At 27.3% G+C, this 22,546-nt stretch overlaps 2 protein-coding genes across 2 annotated transcripts; both read right to left on the reverse strand.

The window, feature by feature from the left end:
* Positions 1-9,610: 9,610 nt before the first annotated feature.
* LOC113553083 (nitric oxide-associated protein 1) lies at positions 9,611-12,741 on the reverse strand. Its single transcript, XM_026956229.1, has 5 exons — positions 12,223-12,741; positions 11,347-12,134; positions 11,139-11,289; positions 10,485-11,063; positions 9,611-9,827 (listed from the first exon to the last, which is right to left on the reverse strand). The coding sequence occupies exons 1-5, from the start codon at positions 12,605-12,607 to the stop codon at positions 9,661-9,663; spliced, it is 2,070 nt and encodes a 689-aa protein (XP_026812030.1). The 5' UTR covers positions 12,608-12,741; the 3' UTR covers positions 9,611-9,660.
* Positions 12,742-14,248: 1,507 nt separating this feature from the next.
* On the reverse strand, positions 14,249-19,182 carry LOC113552308 (CTL-like protein 1). The gene is made up of 14 exons (XM_026955120.1): positions 19,123-19,182; positions 18,611-19,053; positions 17,541-17,680; positions 17,335-17,469; positions 16,963-17,234; positions 16,665-16,754; positions 16,446-16,585; positions 16,200-16,386; positions 16,021-16,137; positions 15,821-15,959; positions 15,616-15,753; positions 15,399-15,549; positions 15,104-15,325; positions 14,249-14,946 (listed from the first exon to the last, which is right to left on the reverse strand). Exons 2-14 carry the CDS (start codon positions 18,722-18,724, stop codon positions 14,794-14,796), a joined length of 1,998 nt encoding a protein of 665 aa, XP_026810921.1. The 5' UTR covers positions 18,725-19,053; positions 19,123-19,182; the 3' UTR covers positions 14,249-14,793.
* Positions 19,183-22,546: the final 3,364 nt, after the last annotated feature.

Raw genomic sequence — 22,546 nt, forward strand, 5'->3', positions numbered from 1 at the left:
AATTGATTCAAGGAAGTAGGTATTACGCCGTATTATTATTTATAAGTCTCCACGTGGATGTCGTATATATCCTATAATATAATATTTCAATTTAAATGTAAACACTACATTTTTTTTCTATATAAAATACGAATAAAAATGTCGGAAAAATATATTTAAATGGACAACACGAATCGATTTTAAAAAAAAAACCCATGCTTTTAAATCTATTAACATTAAGTTATGAAATCGGTTGCATTCTTAGATTAGGCAACATGATCTACTTACTATTACGTACACAATTATTAATGTATGCGCTGTATGCCATGTGTACGTATAATATATCTACTTACATTTTACGTGTACGTATATATACTTAATTATCGGTGACTCAGTATCAATATAATATTATGACTAGTAAAATTATAGTGAGTAGGTACCTACTTATGTTCAATATCAATATGTTTATTCAAAAAACGTATTAAGTATACATCGCAATTTATATTTTTTTGGAAGTCGACAAGGAAACAGTTTGTGTGTACTTATGCATATTACATATAATCTAGCCTATAAGGTAGGTAGGTATCATTTTTAGTATTGTCACTTGTCGACCTCGAAACACACGTCCTGATGATATTTTAGAGGAATATACAGTATACATGGTATAATAAACATGTAAACACAACGTTAAATTAACTTTCAGATTCTGAGAAAAGCGAAGAATGTATTGATTTTATAATTAAATGTGTTTTTTATTGTTTTTATATCAGAAGACACTATTTCTAATAACAAATTATCCTATTGCCAATTTTAAGTATGCTTTCTGAATTTCTAATAGAAAATTGGATCTAGCTATACTCTCCGAGGATTCGAAAGTAAACTGCTGTACAATACTTAGTAAGTGTATCTCGTCATTGAGTAGTAAATTCAATGATAAATCACTATATACGACAAAAAAAAAAACGATCCTAATTAAACGCGATCTAACTATTTGGTAACCAAGGTTATAAAACAATTATTTTAATATTATTAAAATAATATTAATATTTGAATTAATTTTTGTATTTTTTTCTCCCTCGATAATTTAAAAAGGACTGGACATTTTCAATTTTGACCTCCTTAAAGTACCAACTGGTTTTGCGACCAGAAAACCTACTTGAATACTCAATAACGAGCAGTAAGCTACTCGATAACTATTTTTTTTTATTTAAACTTTGGAATATGATTAGTTTAATTTATAGCTATTTGTACAATATAAATTATATACAAAAATCAAATTATTTAGCTATTTATTAGTCCATTATATGGACGTATAATTAAAGAATGACAATATGGGGAATATAATATTAGATTCTGAGCGGAGCGATGAATGTATTGATTTTACAATGATATGACGTATTCACGTATTCTATTATTATAGTTTCTGATGACACTTTTTCTAATAAAAAAATCCTCTTATCGTCGACTTAGAATGTGGTTTTTGTTAATAAACTGTATCTCGTTTGTACTTTGGAGTTAAAAGTAGAAATTTCTTAGTGTTTTAAAAAAAAAAATACTAACATTTGTCATAGTTTTTATATTTTTATTAAAATAATTGTTTGGTCTAAAAATAGGCCATCATCTCCGCTTATAATAATTTTTCGTTAAACGATGATAGGTGTATCAATGAATTCAAAGTTAACACATCCACGACTATACTATTGATTGTAATTGACCGCGATATTAGTAAAAACCTTAATTTGTACTTCGACCTAATTGATACCGCGATCGTATCAACAATTATAAAATTGTTACGTTTATTATCCTTAAAAATATCACGGATGCTGAACACTATAGAGTGGATTATTACATTCAATCGTGGGGTTTTGTCGCAATAAAGTGCAATTGTTCCATCAGTGCGTGTGGTATATTATGATGTTTTTTCAAAAGAGGAAATTCGAACTAGGTCCTGACCATCATCAGACGGAAGGCGCCACAGCGAATACTACGGTATTATATACACGACAGCAGTCAGCCCCCCTCGGGATTCGGTTTTGTCGTCGGATCACAGCAGTACAGCTAAGGAGACTGAGAGCAAATGAAAAAAAAACAGCCTCGTTTAGATATTTTATATCATCGTCCGTGCGTGTGTGCGTATGATATGATCTCCCGCCGACCAGTGGCGGCGCCTTCAAAATGAGTAACCATAGAAATGAGACTGTGCTCGCAAGGGATTTCTAGAGGGTGTAGAATTATTGTAAATATCTATCTATACACAGATAAATAATAAATCGTCGGATCAGTGTAGAGTAAAAGTGTTTGGTATGGCCGAGAATCAAAAATTAAAATACGATAAATGATAATATTTTTATTGATTACGTGGATAATACATAAACAATGAAACGGTATATACTATATACTATATACCTAATATATAATATGCATTTCAGTTTAATTGGAATAGACAATGAGTATTATTTAAGTAAACAATTGTAGGTGTACAGTCAAAAATAATCCGCAGGACGCCACCATTGTCTTATCGATGTAAATAAGATGTGAAGAGATTGAATGAGAATACCTTATACTTACAGCAGAAACCTGAACTCAGTTTTCCAATTACTATAGGACTCATGTCGCCTATAATATAGGTGTTTAAATAAAATATAATCTGTAGGTGGTGTTCTTGAGAATTCTTAATGGGGGGAGATGAAGCAATAAAAAATAAATAATTAATTGTATAAAGATTTTACCTATTGACTAAAAATTGTATACAATAATATGGTGCTATTATATTTTGGATGAGAAAAAAAAGCTTATATTGTACAACATAATATTATATAATAAAAATATACATGTGTAAACGCACCTATACATAGTATTAAATATAAATATGAATATGTGACGATTATGATATTAGATTAGGTATATAATACCTAATAAATATATCTAACCAGTAATTATGAAAATATATAGATAAAAGTTGCTTTTTCTTTGAATATTGATCGATTAGATTATTACTTATAATAATATAACGCATATTATTATATTATATACTACTGAAACGACAGTGAGGCGTACCACCAAAATTTGTATTAAACTTTTACAATATTTTAGATATTTGTACATCAACATTTAATTAATTTAAGTGTTCTGATTTATAATATCATGTGCGTAGTTCATATACGTTCATATATTAAAAAATTTTAGTATGTAAGGTATACACCATACATATGTCGCTAAGATATACCTCATAAAATCAAAAAAAATTACGTTAAATTTTATCGAGGAAACTCAATCTTATGCTAATATTTTTAAATTTTTAAGTTTTGTGTATTAACATGTTTTTTTTTACCTTATGCCGTCTATAGTTGTTTTTATTGGACTTGGGGATCGACCATTAATTTCAACAATTTATTAGCTGTCTTCGTATTGATTATACTATAAAATGAACAGAATATGTTAATTTTAAAGTTTTCAAACACATTTTTGTTTTTGATACGCGTCAAATAAATTAGTACTTTCCTACATCAAAGCTATTATTATACCAATAACTTGAATGCAAAATAAAATTACTTTTGATTTTAAATCCTGTAGCTACTTTTGAAATTTTAAGACCCTGGTGATCGACTTAGGAAGAGATTTATTTGATGAGCAAAAAAAAAAAGTTGTTTCTTCAAATAATAATAATATTTATGTATTAATAATACACGAGGAAAATAAAAAAAAAATTTAATTTATTAATGTGATAACTGCCATTGGTTTTCTTCTGCAAGTTTCGACGTTATACGTAGATATAGTAGGTACCTTTAATATAATATATACATTTGTAAACAAGCCAGCAAAAAACATGTACTTTTATACAGACGAGATAGGTAAATACTAAATATATACATTAAAATATAAAATATATAAAAAAGATATTTTTATGTATAATGATTTAAGACTACCGTATACGTTTATTTCAGACAATATCTTACCTATAATGATTGAAATTCTAAGTATACATTTATAATATATATTATTTACTAATAGATATTTATAGATATTTTTCACTAGTAAATACAATAATGTGTTAATTATTATTTATCATCACGATGTTTAAAAAGATATTTTTATTAATTTTGAATGGCAATTTTTCCAAGCAAGCAAATATTAAAAATATACCTACACATTATAAATTGTATGACTTTTGAGAACGCCTCTGATGTACCCGGCCACGATACTATCCAAAATATGAACCGTTTATAGGGAAAACTTATGACATTTTTATTCAAAAAAAACACACATATCTAATCATTATATAAATCTATTACATTTATCACTCCGTTCGAAATTTAAAATTAAAATATGACTTATAACGGTGCACTACGTTAAGTACAAATCACATTCTATTCACAAAGGTATACACACGCATATTTCATTAGTATACCTATATGACTATTGACTATATATATTAGGTATCTACGTATTTTGGTAAAGAGCCATTTTTATCCGATGGCACTATACCTACTTGTTATAATTTCATTACGGTAGTTTTATATGTTTGATTCGTCGTTAAAGTTGATAATTTAGAAATAGGTACCACAAACCAGCAAAACGTCATTGTTTTTATGTAAAACCCGTAAAAATAATTTATTCAGATTAATAAATAGCGAAGAGAATAATAATAAATAGGTCATCATTCATCGATAGGGCCTCCGAATTTATATACATTTGTATGTTTTTTTTAAACAGTTCGAAAATTAACTAGATAAGCTACAAGTTTGAATTATAGTCATTACTCATTTTAGATCTGAAATACAAAGTTTTATTTTGCATTTTTTTGCTTATTTTGCCATTTTTTGACACGCTCTGCGTATTTCTATATTCTAAGATTTTTCTTTGCATATTGACGGCTTTTGAATGCATAATATGTAATATTTTGAATATTATATTAATTAAATAACGTATTTATAGTTATATTTAAAGTCAATACAATTTGCTTTTGGTATGTATTTATTTTTATTTAACAACATACCGACTTTGTAAAAAAAAAAAAAATATTTTCGTTATTGCTTTTTCAGATTAAAATTATAATAAGCGATATCACCATTGAAAATTTATCATAATATAAAATAATTTTATGTAAAAATATTAAAAATAATTAAATTAAAGATTTTTTTAGCATATTTTTTAGTATTAAAGATGTATTTCTACAAAATAAAGGCATAAATGCATATTTTACAGCGCATATTTTTAAGGTTTTTAGAACATATAAATCCGGACCCTAGTCATCAATAATCCTTTGTCATGGAAATATATTATGTTCTATTTGCGGGATTGGGTCGCGGAAAAAAAAGATAATAGGGAAGTTGAGTCCCAGAAAAACATGTTAGTACCTACGTTAAACATAGTACGTACAAAATTGTATAATGATGGTATAAATATTGTATTAATGGTATAAATTAAAATAAATGTAATTTTTATAATATCACGTTCAAATAAATAATTAAAAATTATGTAATGTTTGTTTATCCATCGGTGCATCGTGCATAGAATTAATTGGTGTCCGGGCGGTGTACCACTATAATATGCTCCCGGCCTGATACATTTTATGAAATATAACAGAATTATTCAAAATTAAATTGTATAAATACAAAATATTAAAGTTTTAAATTTTTAATATTTTATACCTAGTCGCACTAAATGGTTTATAGCCGGGGCCCAACTCACCTACTACCTTTTTTATTTATACCCGAGACTCAACTTTCAAATTGAACATAAATTATCGCGGACCTAATTATAGTCTCTTTATTAATTTATTTGGTGAAAAAAAATGTTATTTTTTAAAGTATTGAATATACTAAGTTTTATCATTTTTATTATTATTATTAACATTTTATCTGTTTATGTGCCTATACCTATAAGGCTATTAAATATATCGAATAAAGAATAAACATTATAAATTTAAATGATAGGTACTTAAAAAGCATTATTAACTTTAGCAAACTTGTATAAGTTTAGGTACCGATAATGTTTTTAGAGTCAAGTAGACGTATAGTGTTATACGTTATGTATACCATTATGTAACTATATAGGTAACTTGTTTTAATTTTGAATAATTTTTTAAGTTTGATACACCTTCGTAATACACTCTTAATATGCAGGATTATGAAAGTTGTATAAATTATGGTGTATATAACGTATGAGCTTGGTTTGGAAAATGTAAATATCATTAAACTATATGAAATATATAGGTATAACAATATTAAAAGTATCACATTAAAATGTGCTCTTATAAAATCAGTACTTACACATTTATTACTTTTAGGATTATAATCAACTCGCATTTAATAATGTTGATCGATTCAGCTGGTCTTGACATTTAAGTAAGTACAACACAGTCGTAGCGGTACTCGGCAAAATAACGTAATGACACGATTATTAATTATTATAAATAAAAATTTTAAAAAATGTAGGACACACAATTCTGTTTATATTTCGAAAATGTCATCGTGTTTAGTAAATATTAATGTACAAAATTATTAAAATATTCAAGTCCCTGTACGATAATATTTTTAAAATTACAATAAAATAAGTTATTTTTCATTAAAATATACTATCCCGTCGAACTTGGTACCTAAGCGGCTATGCGTATAAAAAGTGTGCAAATCACAGGGGTATTTATAACTAATATAAATATTTTTAGGTTGCTATAAAAACAACTTATGAGAAACCTTGTGGCTTAATTCAATATTCATGTTTTTTTCTCACAAACAAAAATATTATCCATGAATCGGAAAAAAAGAAGAAAACTTTAAATATCTTATAAATAGCACAAAAAAAGCTAAAATATTTTTAAAATTATAAGCAAACCTTTTTTTATGTTGAAATCGATGACATCGCGAAAACCGATTTCGTAACACTTCTACAGTAAAAAAAAATCTGTTACAACGATATACGTCGAAATTTCTAAAATTGATATTTAAAACTTAACAGGATATCTCAACCAAATAAACTCAACAATTTAAAAAAAAAATGAATGTTATACATATTTAATTATTATTACTTTATTTATTATGATTATTTAACATAATATACATTTGTACATTACAATATGTGCCATTGATTTGTTCGGAAAATTATTATTTTTATTTTTCAGTTATATATATATATTTTTTTGGAATATTACACGTACTTAGGTACCTAACTATTATTTAATGTAGACAATTGTCAATTATTATTAAAAATGTTATACATTTTTTTAATGATAATATATTATAGGTCAGGTGTGTCGAACCTACGGCAAGCGTGCCAAAGGTAGCACGTTGATAAAATTTCAATGGCACATGAAAAAATTGAAATTATTAAAAATTACGCTATTTATAAAATATTGATTATAACTGTTATAAGAAATTCAAAGAAACAAATTACATAAATTTTAAAAATTATAATTACAAAAAAAAAGGTGTGCTTATTTAATAAAATAATATATAATAAATCTAACTTTATTTTTATCCTTAGAAAATTTAATTTCTTTTGGATAGATGAAAAATTTTCAAAACCTTGATAGGGAAAATTTGGCATTTGACCCCAAAAAGGTTCGCCACCCCTGTTATAGGTATTAATTGTATACAGTTACCTGATTTTCCTTTCTGACGTAGTTTGCATGAACTCAATTGTAACTGTTTTTTTTTATCCTGCCGGAGTTTACACAAAAAATAGGTAATTATAGCAGAGTTTACATGCGCCCATACAATTATATACTTACTACAAGATAGGTGCCTACCTAAATATATATTAATGTAGTGTAAGGTGGAAAGTCTTTATTAGAACTCTTGTAACTCTACCCAAATACCTCTAGCATATGTACTATATAGATATAGGTAATAAATATAAGTAATTAAAAGCTAAGTATTAAAATAATTATTATGTGTTTGAATTCATATAGTTTTAATGATTAAGACTTAAATAATAGCAGTATATATACAATTTATTATAAATAATTATTTTTATTTAATTATAATAATAATTTACTGTGCAATAAATGTGCATTATAATTATATGCCTCCCATCCTCACAAACAGTACCTACTGGATTATTAAATATATAAATAAGTGTCACTTAAATTACCTACCTTTTTTTACTGGCTACCTACTATATACCTGGAGCGTAACTCAGAGAGAAAACAATTAGTGTAATGAAATCTTCTTAAAAATTGAAACCATTCAATCGTACATTCATTATTACAATATTCATATAACGTATAATATTTTTATAGTTATGATATTTTTCTCACTTTTTAAGTAATCTTACCTTGATCTCGGAGTAAGTTCATCATTTGTTATATAATCATGAGTTGAAAATAAAAATTATATTTTCATAAAATAGACAATTGTTATTTGTTTTTAAAATGAATTCTAATCGAAAAATATTTTTTTGACTAATTTGCTTAACAGTACAACTTTATTTTAGAATATATGAATGTGATTTATTAAAATATCAAAAATGTATTAAATTTTATCTCCACAAAAACTAAACAAAATTTACCTAATTGTACACATTTTTTTTTTAAATGAATAGCCATCAGAATAAAAAAATATTACAGAGTAGAATCAAAATAATTCAAATTTTATTAAAAAAGGGAAGACAAGTGGGTATCACACTATCGCTTTGCTGTATAGTAGAGATGAAGAGTAGGTCATTAGGTATAATGAATGTATTAAATTTGAATGCACTGACAGGTATCATTGTATACGAAAAACGATTCTGAACGGAGATGATTTGACAGTCTAGGATAATTACTAATTAGTAGGATATTTATTATATTATTAGTTTATTACCTATATTTCAATTGTAATATATCCTTATTTTACGTGACTTCGTAAAAAGTTAAATTTTCATACGCTCATAAATTTTTTCCTTTATTGACGCTAGAAATTGTTTTTACAGTTCTTTGAAGAAAAAGTGATGGAATACCTTTTATTGAGTTTATTTAACTTTAAATATAAATTACAAAAATGTTATGAATTTTAAACTTCAAAATTTTTTACAAATGTTTGCGATTTAAACATATTTCGTAAACATTTGCACTTTAAATGCTTATAAACAAAAATTGTGACTAACGGCTTTTGATTTTTTTTTTTTTGTATTAAATTTTAAAGATTTTTGGGAGTGTCAAATTTTTTTTTATAGACATTTTAAAAAGAAAAAATTAGAAAAATCGAAAATTTTAACTTTCTATAAATAGCTTAAAAAAAGTGAAAATTTTAACCTAACCTAACAATAATTAGTTTATAAGTTAGAGCAAAATAAAAAAAATCGATTTTGTCGATAACTAGTTATCCGTAAAAACTCCCGTTTTACCATTACTTTTTAGGGTTTTTCCTGACGCTTTTGAAAACTACTGAAAATTGTTTACTTTTGACCCCCCGAAGGTACTAAATAGTTTAATTTCCTCTTCAAAAGGGGGCTAAAGTCAAAAATAAAAGCACTATTACTACTCCATAACGTGATGACAGACACAAAAAATAAAAAATAAACACACATCATAGTAAAATCAATACATTCATCACTCTAAAAATAATCAGAAACTAAAAATAATAACAATTAAATAAAATAATAATTTTCTATTAAAAATATAACAATAAACTATATAATAATTTTACAAGTATTTTGTTTATACCAAGATTTTTTTTTTAATAATTATTACATTAATAGTATTTACTCCTTCTTAGGATAATATGTTGGAGTAAATTTTATTCTTGGTCCTCGATGATTAATTGCATACCTTAATAATGGTGGTGTACGAATATAAATACCTCGACTTTCGGGTGTCCAAGCTTGTATATCACATACATCATTTTCAAATGGAGTCACAGCAACCCATCCTAAAACAAATATATGCATTTATAATTATTATTTTGCTCAATTGTATTATCAAATAACAAAGATATTAAAAATGTAAATAATAAATTAGGTATAAAATATATTAAATTTAAATATAATTGTTAATTTTGAAACATACAATATTTATGTGAAGTTATTAAGCTAATAACCATAATCAAATTTAATTGTGCATTTCCACAATTTTAATTAAATCACTAGTAAAAGGTTTAGTCAATAAATTAAATAATTCATCACACAATGGAATACAATTGTAAGCTATTGACTGTAGTGATATATTGATTTAAAAAAAAAAAGAATTCTTAGAACAAAGTAAAAAAATCATAAATAATGTACACAAATATACGTATTTAAATTTTAATATATGGTCCTCTACTCGTTGATAGCAAAAAGTAAAATGATCTCATCAGCACTTCGCCTATTGATAGAATTTATAAATTATTCATTTTAAACTACATCAAAGAAATACAACCATAAAATTAAGTTAACATAAAATAAATTGAAACATATACTATAAAACTTTTACTTCTGCAACTTAAAATAAATTAAAAAAAAAAAATTTATCGAAATATGATACTGATACACTCATTGGACATATCTATAGATTACTATTATCAAATATAAACATTATTATTACTCACCTGCAGATGACAAAACTATATCAGCGCAACTAGTTTTTTCATTTACACCAGTCAATTGAATTGGGTTCTTGTAACTACTCAGTCCTGGCCATTTGGACAGCCTTTCAATACCTCCACACGGAACTGCTAATAAATGTGTACCTAAAAGTTTCTCATACAACTCATCAGCATCCTCTGTATTACAAACAGTTATTGGAAGTGTATGAGCACTAAAGACAGTAAAACGAACAAATTTAGCTCCTGTTTTCAAACAGTCAATTCTACCAAGACCACCAACAAACAGTGTTTGCAAAGGTCTTAAACTGAATGTTCTCGGTTTCATAACAGTAGTGGGCAGAGTCATCATAAGCTCTTCAGTAGTCAATAAATTGATAGATTGATCTGGATGAACAACGCCTGGTGTATCATACATGAATTTACTGTCTTTGAATTGCGGATCATTTTCATCAAAACCCAATGTGCTACTGGTTACACGTTTTGTATTAACTTTTACTCCACTTGTAACAAATGGATCATTTTCATTTTGTTGTGAAACATCATTAACACTTGATGGTTTATAAAAAGTAAGACCAATTTGACCTGAAATATAATTATTATGGTTTTTATTAAATTTTATAATATGTTATAATCGAAAATAATTTATTAAATACCAACCAATAATTGAAGGTAAATCATTAATTTTCAATTTTAAAGAACGTCTTTGGTCAGCATCTAGTTGTTGTTCTAAAATTCTTTCTTTTCTTTCATATTGAAGACGTTGAGTCCTCATATACAATCTCCAATTAGATGGTCGCATAATTGGAAACTTTAAAATAAATAGAATTAGCAAAAAAACAAATGAAGTCAATTATCTTAACCTTACCTTTAGTAGATTCAATGTGGTACCAGGCCAGGGTGATGTAGTTGCTCTTTGCACCAAGTCTATAGCTTTTACTTTACAATAATCTGATTGTAATAAAGTATTAAACATTGTTGATTTTCCAACATTAGTACATCCGATCAAATAAACATCGCCTTTAGTTAGCCAAAGTGAATGTAATTTGTTGATTAATTCTTCGATGCCAAATCCTGTTTTCGCACTAACAACAGTCACGTGTTTAATATTGACTTCTTTTGGAATGCTTTGAACCAATGATTTCTTTACGTGTTCAACCCATCCAGGGAAATCACCAGGTAACAAATCTAATTTATTACCTACAACAACTACTGGCTTATTAATGCCAATACACTCCATTATATTTGGCCAAATACTGCAAGGGAAATCTGTCAAATCCACCATTAGAATGATTAATGCTCGTTTCTTTTTGATAGGATACAATAGCTTTGGATATTCAACAGGGTCGACTTGAACAGCTAAAGCTGTGTTATATTTTTGTATGAAATGGCATCGTTGGCATACCATAGTTCGGAGATCTTCGGGTTCACAGTGACAAAACAACTCGCTGGGCAAGTAACCAGGTATCGATGAGTTCTGACAATGCAACAACGCTCCACAGCCACCACACGGTATGTCGCTGATTTGTATAGATGGATCGGGTGTACCATACTCTGAAGTCCATGAAGGAATGCTGTTTTCCTCTTCTAGATTTCTTTCTTCATAACACTCGTAATCGCTCATCCAATTTTTAGTCATCAACTCGTTAAGCTCGTCTGAAATGTTACAAAATTACAATAATGCGTCACCATAAAAAAAAAATTCAAGAAAAAATAACCACCATCATAATGATGGTCAACTAACAATCATAATTTATTTCATTGTCTTCGTTGTCTTCCGTCTGTTTATCGGCATTCTTATCAGCGACGATTTTACTAACAATACTGTACGGAAAATTATGGGGACTGTCTTTTGACACTTCTGGGACTCTGCGTTCTGCGGTTTCGTTTGCTACGGCATACCCGTCCAAATATTGCAATGACACGGGCTCGATATCGCACATCATCTCCTCGAGCCTTTGCTTCTTGGACTTCTCCCGCACGTTAGACCAGTGTTTCACGGTCTTCTTACCCTGCAACACAGAGTTGTACACGATTCTGTCCAACACGTCGTTCTTAATAGCCGGCGATTGGCCGTAGGTACGACACCGCCGCTGCAGGTGCGACCGCAACAACCGACTGGCGAACATCACGCGAGTACTCGACGTCGTCGTCTAAATCCGCATAATTATATTCTAAAGTAATATTTTTTTATAAAATACTCTGTGTAACTCGAAATAACGCTAAACTGTCTATACTTTTAAAGAAGCACCCATGCTGCGGACTATTGAGAATTATATTTAAATATTATTACTTATCATTATTCCGCCGAGTCGTTATCAATTTATCGCAGACCACGTTTTTCTTTATCACCCTACTATCACTATTCACTACTAGCTCATTGGAATCACAAAAAAGTAAAGGACTAATAGAGACCATTGTCCATTTCATATTTACCTTGTATAAGTACCTATTAGAATTCAGTATAGTAAATAGTAAAACATTAAACAAGTATATGATCTATGCAAAAGACACAAAATATAACAAAATGCAATTACTATTAGTACTAAAATGTCTAAGGTCTAAGGAGCAATAAGCACAGAGTTTTGGCATGAACAAATCTAAAATCACGTTATTAAACTTATGCCTATTACTTTTTACTTAATAGTTAATAGTTATTTTCGTATTCCGTAGACTTTCGACTTATTTGAGTTCTCTTCCAATATAGTCTTACTATTTCACAATAATAATAATATTATAATATATACTATAATAAATAGTTGTAGTTTATGTAATAATATTTATAGTATAATTTAAAGCTACTTCATCTCAAAGCCAGTGCTCGCATTATTTATTTCATTATTAAATTCACTTAATAGCCGATTTGGGGTAAAATATGTTGTTAATTTTATTTTAATTATAGGCTAAACCGGGAGGACTACTGGAAATGTAATGAGTGTAGTATACAGTTTACCATTAAATTTTTTTTATTATAATTAAAAAGCCACCAGTACAACTATGATAACTCAACAATTACAAAAACCATTAAATTTATAGTTTACTATAATTACAATAATTGTGCATTGTACATCTATAAAAATGATTATTCTTCAACAAAAAAAGTATCATCATACTTATTGATAAAAAATAAATCTTTTAAAAATTTTAATAAAATATTAAAATTAAATAAACATAGAGATATAAATTACATACAAAAATAAATAAATAAAATAGTTAGAACATTTTCAAAACTTAAAAAAAATATATTAGTAAATGTTAGCAACAGAAATGTCTGCAATATCAAATGCATTAAAGAAATTTGGTTTAATTAGTCCCTACTAAAAGTTATTGGCTGATTAAGATAAACCATATTATAGTAAGCTCTCAGTAAACCATCCGTTTATAAAATAAAGTTAGTCTAACCTCTAAAATTAATAAAGCTTATGTATTTCCCTGCATAACAAGTGTACTTAGTCAATATGCTACATACTATACCAAGTGATGGATGATAATCAGTAGATTCCTTACTACCAGAGAGCTGATTTATTTTACAAAATAATTAAGCAATTCATATATTTTATACAGTCATACTTTTAACTATTAGTGTAAAATGAACTATAGAATTATAATAATTTTTTTTTTAAAAGTTTAAACAATAGTTATAATTAATTATGCCATTGTATTAGTTTTAAAAAAGCTTATTTAAGTACATCTTAAAAATAATCGTATAAAAACACAAAAAATATTATTTTCACCATACATAGATTATTGCCAATTATTTTTGTTATATAGACAATTGTTATTTAAATTAAATATCCATATTCCATCAAAATAAAAGTTGTATCTATTAAAATATAAAAATATTCGAGATAATACATACATAAATATTTAAAAACATTATCCATTCCGTACAGGTATTTAATGAATCAATGGTGAAGTAATGGTCCCTTAAACATGAATTAATGGTTAATTATTAGTCTATCAAATTGTATTCAGCCATTACATTAATCAAATCAATTGTTCATGCAAACCAGCAATAGTCTAAATATATAAACACATAAATACTATAAAATAAAATAAAATGTCAAGTTTCAACAAATGTATAATATAGTCTATCTTAAAAGTATCATTATATATTTAAACGCATTAACAAGTTTTTTTTAAATAATAGGACATACATATTGCACAGTACTCATTAGAATAGTAAGCAACTTAATGTAAGTTAATAAATATATATATATATGTCAGTTAATATAAAATAATTATTGACTATAAATAAGACAAAGAATGTTAGAATCATAGGAAAAAATGTAAACTGCTTAAAAGCTAAAACAACCTATGTGTTGGTTTTTACAATTTGTGTGTTGGTAGAATTTTTTACAATTGGCTTTTTAGACTTAGATAGTTTTATTATTGGACTCTTGTGCCACATCTCTCCATTAATGTTTTTGTCTTCACATACACACAAAAATAATGTATCTATTACCACCTGTTAAATTTAAAACAATAAAATTATAATAAATATATTTAAATATAATTCACTATGAAATTGTATTTTAATGTTATTAAATATTAATGCTTTTATATTAATTGTAAGAACACAAAATATAACATCTAAAAAAACCAAATTGTTACATAAATGTTACCTCGTGTAATGAAATGACACAGTGAGCAACAAAAAATGTAAATATACATATAATGATGATTGGTATAGCATGAAAATGCAATTCTTGGTTTGATCGTAATGTAAACAATGCCAGAGAACCAATAATTAGAGTGACCAAACACTTGGCCAGGAATAATATGAAGTCACCAATACTGTTTATTGAACCCAATCTCAAAGCGTTACCAACAATAACATGCCAAGCCTGAAAGGAAAAAAAATCTTTCAACATTTTTCATTCTATTATATAATAAAATTTTAAATTTATAATTATTCACCCTCGAAGCAGCTAAACAAAATCCTATTCCTTCCATTGATACTATGGTATATGCATTATGATTGATATACTTGAAAAAATTGTTAAAGGAATATGTACAACAAGTGCATGTCTTTTTTATACAATGGTTATCTGTTTTTGTTGAATTGCTTCTAAAAAGATCAATTTATTCTAATAAATACAATTACAATATACAAACATTGAATATTTTAAATTACTTAGAATGACATGTTGTCAATATAAGCCTGGGAATTTTAAATAGAATGATTAACAGAGATCCGAGAGCAATAGAGCCCAAATGGTAGAATGTCAAATTATAAATTGAAGAAAGGACAACAGATTTTTTATTTTTTCCACTGAAAAATAAAATAATTCCTGTTAAATCAATAAATTAAAAAAGTTCATATTGTATAGATTACTTACTTAGTGAAATACCATTTTGCTACTGCTCCAGAAATAATCATATGTTGACATGCTAATATAAATTCAGATGACCATATCAGGCCAATTAAATATACCCACCACATATAACGTACCCAAGTAGCATCTTTAAACTCTACAGCTATAAAACAATGATGATTTTTAATAAGTAACCAATAACATAAAAATAAAATAAAACATACCATTGATGAATGGCATAAAATGTTTCTCAGACTCTTCCGACACCAATGAATCATTGGTTGTCGTGTTTTTCTCCACAAAATCTGTTACTAATTTTAGTGATCTGGTACCAGGATAATCTGTAACAATTTACTTGTCTTAAAATAATTATTGTTAAACTGAAAACTTTAATAAAACTTACTTGCTGTGGCTAAATGAAGGATCACAGCAGTCCAAAATGCATACAAACCAAGCAGCACAGCAAATGTACACATAGGTTGCCAATATAAGGCTGGAAGTTTAGACAGACAATCAGCAGACTCGTGAAACAAAGTGGACAAAAAATTCAATCGCTTACGCATAGCCAAAACCAACAAAAGTATAATAACCTGTAATTAATTATAAGAATTAGAAACAATGAAGTCTTAGACACAATAATTTAATTTACCGAAAATAATGTAAAAAGAATGGAAAGTATTAGAAAAGTATGTTCGTTGCAAGCATCAGCACTTAATGTCTGTGCCTCAATAGTGTTGTCTAGGCGCATTTTCAAAGTAAAATATTCCCACCAAAGTAAAAACACATTTACTAAAAAATTCAAATTATAACACAATTATTAGTATTTTCACAGCAAACACTTTAAAATAATCAGATAACTAAATATTACCTAGAACCATCAAGCTGACACCAATTAATAATATATAGGCTACAATTTTTGTAAGAAAATGAATTAGTAAAATGATGATGAACGTCAACACTATAAACAAAACAAAGAATATTTCATTAAATACATTTAAAGAATGCAATTAAATAATTTATTTAAATTTAACTAAATATTAGGCATAATATTATTATTGCAGTTTTTTCTTTCTTCTTTTGTGAATCTTGGGTAAAACTACTAAAAGTTTTTTAAGATTTACGTAGGTTTCAAAAAAAAAATTCCAAAAATTGCATAATATTCTTACCAAAAGCTAATATAGTGAAATACAACATTTGTGGCCAAGTTTTGTACAAATCATTCAATATTTCTTCTGTGAAATCCCAATCATTCATCATACTATAAATATTATAAATCAGAGGCAATGTTTGATTGTTCAATTCTTCAGGAACACATCTATTCAATACATGATGACTTTTGTAAACTGGAAATGGGGGACAAGGCCCCAAAGATGTAGTGAAAATATTAGACTTGTAAAGCGCTTCATCGGTAGTGAAATTGTTCAAGTCGAAATTATAGCTATGGCACATAATTATTAAGAATACTATTATAGTAGCACATAAAAATAATAGTTGTACAATAGTAACTATAAATATACAATTAATTTAAAGAGGATTACCTGCAAAGTAATGATTCAGTTCGGTTATAAAAATCCTGAAGGTCTTCCAAAGCTAATATATTTCTATCTGGACATTGCTTAACGCATATTTGCATACTATGTTCAATGTTGACTGGATCTAAATAGAATAGGAATCTAAAAGCCAACAGAAATTGCACGTGTTGAGTTCATGTCTATCAATTTGAAAAGAACATTTTAAAATTTACTTTTTATCTGTAGTATCCAAGTTAGAGAGTTTGCCCATTTTGGGATTACCAGAAGAACCGCAAGTGTTACCAAAACTGTCATGACCGTTAATCAAACGCAGGGGGTCACCGTAGATAAAAGCAAACACAGCTATAAATATCTAAAAGATTACATATAATTAGGAACTAACAAACAATTAATATTTAATAAGTGTAAAACAATGCTATTAGTGAGTTGAAAAGTTTTTTTTATTTTTACAATTATAAAAGAGTATATTTACAATATGTTAAAGGAGTACAATAAAGTAAGTAAAATTATGTAGGAATTAGTAGATATATTTGCTTAAATGGAAGGGATGTCCAGCGACACCATTTCAAATTATAGAACTCATTATTTAGGTAGGTATGATTTTATTTTTCATGGAAACCTTTATAACAAAATTCATTACAACAAAAAACTGAACAACGTAAATATTACATTATAATAGTTGGTTTGATTTATAACCTATTAATCAATTCAATCTCTCTTTATTACAAAAAATCTCTATAAAAAAATAAATCTCTTGGTTCCTTCAAATTTTTTATAGAGAGTTTTCACTGTTCATTTAGAAGGCCAGTTCTATTTTAGACAAGGTGAAGTGTTAACTGTAATAGATAACAATTTATGGTAAAGACCAAATTAATTTAATTTTCAATTTAAAAAAGTTATTAAGGGTTTCCATTAATTTAACTTAATTGTTTTTTAATTTACATGAAATCAACTAATTTAACTTTCACTTAGGTTAATTTATTTTGTTTTTAGTTTTATGTCATTACAATTCAATCAATTAAATTTCCACATCAAAAAACTAAGCTTCAATGAAAAACTATATAGAAATACTGTGTAAAGACAATAAGTTTTTGAGTTAGCAAAAAAATAAAGGTTTAAATAAAAAAAACTGTGTTTAACAATAATAAGTTAACCAAAACTTAAATCAACTTTTAACTTTTTCTGATTAATGCATATTAACTTAATTTTACTGAGTTTAAGAAAATCATTAAGTTGCCAAACTTTGGTGTATAGTAATAAAACGAATGTTTTGGATACCCACCATCAGACACCAGAGAACCAAAAACGCGCACAGCCATACTATGTCCGTACACCCCCTGACACGGATTTGTCCAGGCACTTCGGGCGCGTCACGGTCAAATCCGAAGCAAGCCATTTTCGATTTTATGTAATCGGAAAACGGGTGCAACGGTCAAACCGTGGGCGACGAGTCAGTTAGGACTACTAAGAGGAGTGTTGAGTTGTCAAGTGTTTCACTTAGTCCAGAAATTTGAGGTGAGAATAACGGACGATGAAAATGTCACCAACGCGGCAACAGGTGGTCGGCCACGGCACTATCTTGCGGCAACATCTCGGTTGACATTTCGAATTTTCTACGGAGACGTAAATAGAGCAAACGGCAAATGTGCGGCACGTGACAAGTGGCAGTGAGTACCGACTGACGTCGACCGACGGACGACGATGGAAATGATGGAATGACGTTAACTGACGATAAAAATAAAAATTATTATTTTATATTATATAATATGATTGAATAATTAAAATAATATGTACCTATAATGTGTGTATACTATTTAAATCATGATATTATAACAAAATACGAATTTAGGAATATCTATACAATATAAACAAATAACAATTATTATTATTGTTGTTATTACGAAATGATATACAAACATTACGTTGATAGCGCTTATTAACACTGATAACATATATGTTATCAGTGCGGCAGCGGATTGTAAACCGTGTGTTCGGCGGAATTTGAATATTACCTACCTATGTTTATCTATAGACTTAATACTTAATCTTAGCTATAAAACTCGCTGCCTGCAATTTTAATATTACAGCAACAATAATAAAAAACGTAGGAAAGTGAATGACGCTCTGATGAGTCTGCTGTACATTAGGTGTCAAGTGAGTCACTATATTATGGGTGTGTTAAATTTGAATTCAATGATATATCACTGTTTATGAAAAACGATTCTGAGAGAAGGCGGTCTGTCTCTGTCAGAGTGTCAGCTTTATCGCCAAATATATTTTATGATATAAATCTGATGAAAGTTAAAATCATTTATTTTACTTTTAGTATGACGGTAGATTGAAATAATTTTTACCGAAAATATTGCATTTATTAAAGGTATAATTAATCATATTAATCATATCATTATTTTATATCAACTCAAAACTGCCTATATATTTTTATACAACAATAAGAATAACTTTTGTAAGATTTTCTATTAAATTTTCAAGAATTTTGACACAGCGAATAATTTTTATCAACATGTCATTTAAAGAAATAAACTAAAAAAATAATAAAAATTTCGTATGTTTATTAATAAAATAAATCAAAAAAAAGTTAAAAAATGTTGAAAATTTTATTATATAATAAAAATAATACTATAAATATTTGGTGTTTGAAGAGAAATTATTATTTTAAGGATGAATATCAAATGTTGTGTACAGGTGAATTTGAACTTGAAATACTGGTACTTATAAAAATTAACTTGACTTTCCGGTAGAATTTTTCATTCACGTATCGGTTGAAAATCTAATAAAGAATCTTGTGTTAATTTTTAAAATTTTAAATATAAACAAAATGTTATGAATTTTTAATTAGGTACAAAATAGTTAGTATATTTTTTAGTTTTATGAATTTTGCCAAAATTCTAATTTTTAACGCTTATAAAAAAAAATGAGTGCCTTTAAAATCTTAATTTAATTATATAAACAACCAGGTATAGTACCTACCTAATATTTTATTATATTAATACCACTTTACGATATAAATATAAAATAAACATAGCTGGATTGATTGTATTAAAGGGATGACTGGGAGGGGGCCCACCTGGTACTAAACTTTTATAGAACAATATGTATATTTTATTAGAAGTAGTATCACGTATGGCGAATGGTTATCAATAGTTATATTTATATTTAGGTACACTATAGAAATAGATAAAATATTTTTACAAGACTTAATAGACTTATTATTTTACCTTCAGCTCTATAATTATAGAATAGATATCACTGTTATAATTAATTCAAAGCAAAAATTAGTATTTATTATTATAGTATATTTTACGATTATTATATATATAGGACCGGATTAAGGTTTTTGCCGCCCATAGGTTGAAATAAATTTATCACCTAAAAAAAAAAAGCTATTTCGTTTCGACCGTTAAAATTTACCATCCTGGGCTTTAGCCTAAATAACCTAAGCGGTAATACGGTACTGTATATATATAATAATTAGGTATTATATTGTATAAATATTAAATGTATTCCTAATTAATATTTTAACGTTATCTTCACTCTTCAATGAGTATAGCAATCATATTTTCAAACCCTGTGGAAAATATTTAAACAATGACCTCCCCAAACCTCCCTATCACATCATATATATATATATATATATACCTAATTTAAAACTACATGCTAATTTAGAATTTTTGTTAGAGACATATGTCATGTCATCAACAATTTAATAATGAAAAATATTTTAATTTTTAAATTTAAGATAAAATGCCAGGCCTAAGCTATTACATTAGATAAACGCTGTGCATACGCCACTGCAATGGATATAATATTAGCAGTAGTGACTAGTGAGGTAGATTTTGTCGAAGAACCTGACGCTATGAGCAACGGGGACAATCCAAAGCTTTTTACACTTCTGTATGACGGCAAATCGATAATACATTACAAATATTGGAAATACAATGTTAATAAATGTATGATGATATCAAATATCAGTGCGAAAGTGAATTTTCGCGTAAATACTATATAGCATTGATAATTGATTGCATAATTGACTATATATTTAAATATTTTATAATTATTATAATCAATGGTACTAGATATACCGTATACAGTTAAGCAGTTTGATTTAAATAATCCTAAAAAATATTTTACAAGGAATAAATATAATGAATTATTTATTGATATATTTACCGAAAACGCTGCGCTTTACTATATATTATACACTATAATATTTTACTATACTATTATTTAGCACTAACGCATTGTCGCCGAACTTAGATGTTTTTATACAAATACAGCACTCAATATTTATTGCTTTGATTATATTTTAAAGCATAAAACCATTGATTATAGAATAGTCTATATACTTTATGATGATAGAACGTTGCCGAGATCCCGCAATACGAAATCATTCGCAGTAAACAAGATTATCACATATTGTAACATTGTAGTATAGTTCAATAGTTGTATCATAAATTACATAGGAACCGAAAGATTTCAATACATTTTCGGTTTCTTTTGATTCACCTCCCATCTAAAATCTCTACCGTGTATACGTCATATTCTATACGACAGAATTAGTCTAATATCCCAATTTTCCGGACCTATAGTCAATTCGCTGGGCCGCGTCCTAACATCGCAGCTTATTATTTAAGTCTAGATCCCAGTATTAAATTAACTAATGTCCCGGGTAGAGTTAAGTTATTTCACTCTGTCCACAAATTGTATAAATATTTCAACACATTATATATCTTGTATTTTAACACCTTACACATTTTCATTGATTATTTTTTAAAACATAATTTCTACGTTCCATATTATTATTATTTTTTTAAATATTTAAAAATAATTCAATATGTTTCATCAGCATTTAGATCTATTTGTATAAAGAATTTTCCAAAACCAAATTTAAAGAAAAAAACTATACAATTTACGTGAGTTCTTTAGTGTAATCGATGAGATAAGTGTCAGTACGGGGCACGGATCTAAGCCCTCTGAAGTTGCAGATGGCCATTCATTTTTTAGATAATAAAATAATGAAGCACCTATCGAAAAACATTTCTCACAAATATATTATAACGAACGTGTCTTTCCGAAATAGAGAAAAAACTGTGGCATCGATGTGTAGGTAGTGTCTTATTTTTTATATTTTTTATTCTGTCTTGAGAGGGGAGGATATCCCATAGGTTATTCTATAATTTCAGGGAGCTATATATCATCC

This window comes from Rhopalosiphum maidis, chromosome 2, assembly GCF_003676215.2.
Source record: "Rhopalosiphum maidis isolate BTI-1 chromosome 2, ASM367621v3, whole genome shotgun sequence".
Taxonomy (NCBI): Eukaryota; Metazoa; Arthropoda; class Insecta; order Hemiptera; family Aphididae; genus Rhopalosiphum; species Rhopalosiphum maidis.

Excerpts from the sequence above, each read along its gene's own strand:
- LOC113553083 (XM_026956229.1), bottom strand. The coding sequence starts at position 12,607 with ATGTTCGCCAGTCGGTTGTTGCGGTCGCACCTGCAGCGGCGGTGTCGT. Across the intron at positions 12,135-12,222 it reads CAATGAAATAAATTATGATT|ACGAGCTTAACGAGTTGATG; the intron begins GTTAGTTGACCA and ends GTAACATTTCAG. Across the intron at positions 11,064-11,138 it reads TGATTTACCTTCAATTATTG|GTCAAATTGGTCTTACTTTT; the intron begins GTTGGTATTTAA and ends ATTATATTTCAG.
- LOC113552308 (XM_026955120.1), bottom strand. The coding sequence starts at position 18,724 with ATGGCTTGCTTCGGATTTGACCGTGACGCGCCCGAAGTGCCTGGACAA. Across the intron at positions 17,681-18,610 it reads TGGTTCTCTGGTGTCTGATG|ATATTTATAGCTGTGTTTGC; the intron begins GTGGGTATCCAA and ends GTAATCTTTTAG. Across the intron at positions 17,235-17,334 it reads ACTGAATCATTACTTTGCAG|CTATAATTTCGACTTGAACA; the intron begins GTAATCCTCTTT and ends TATGTGCCATAG.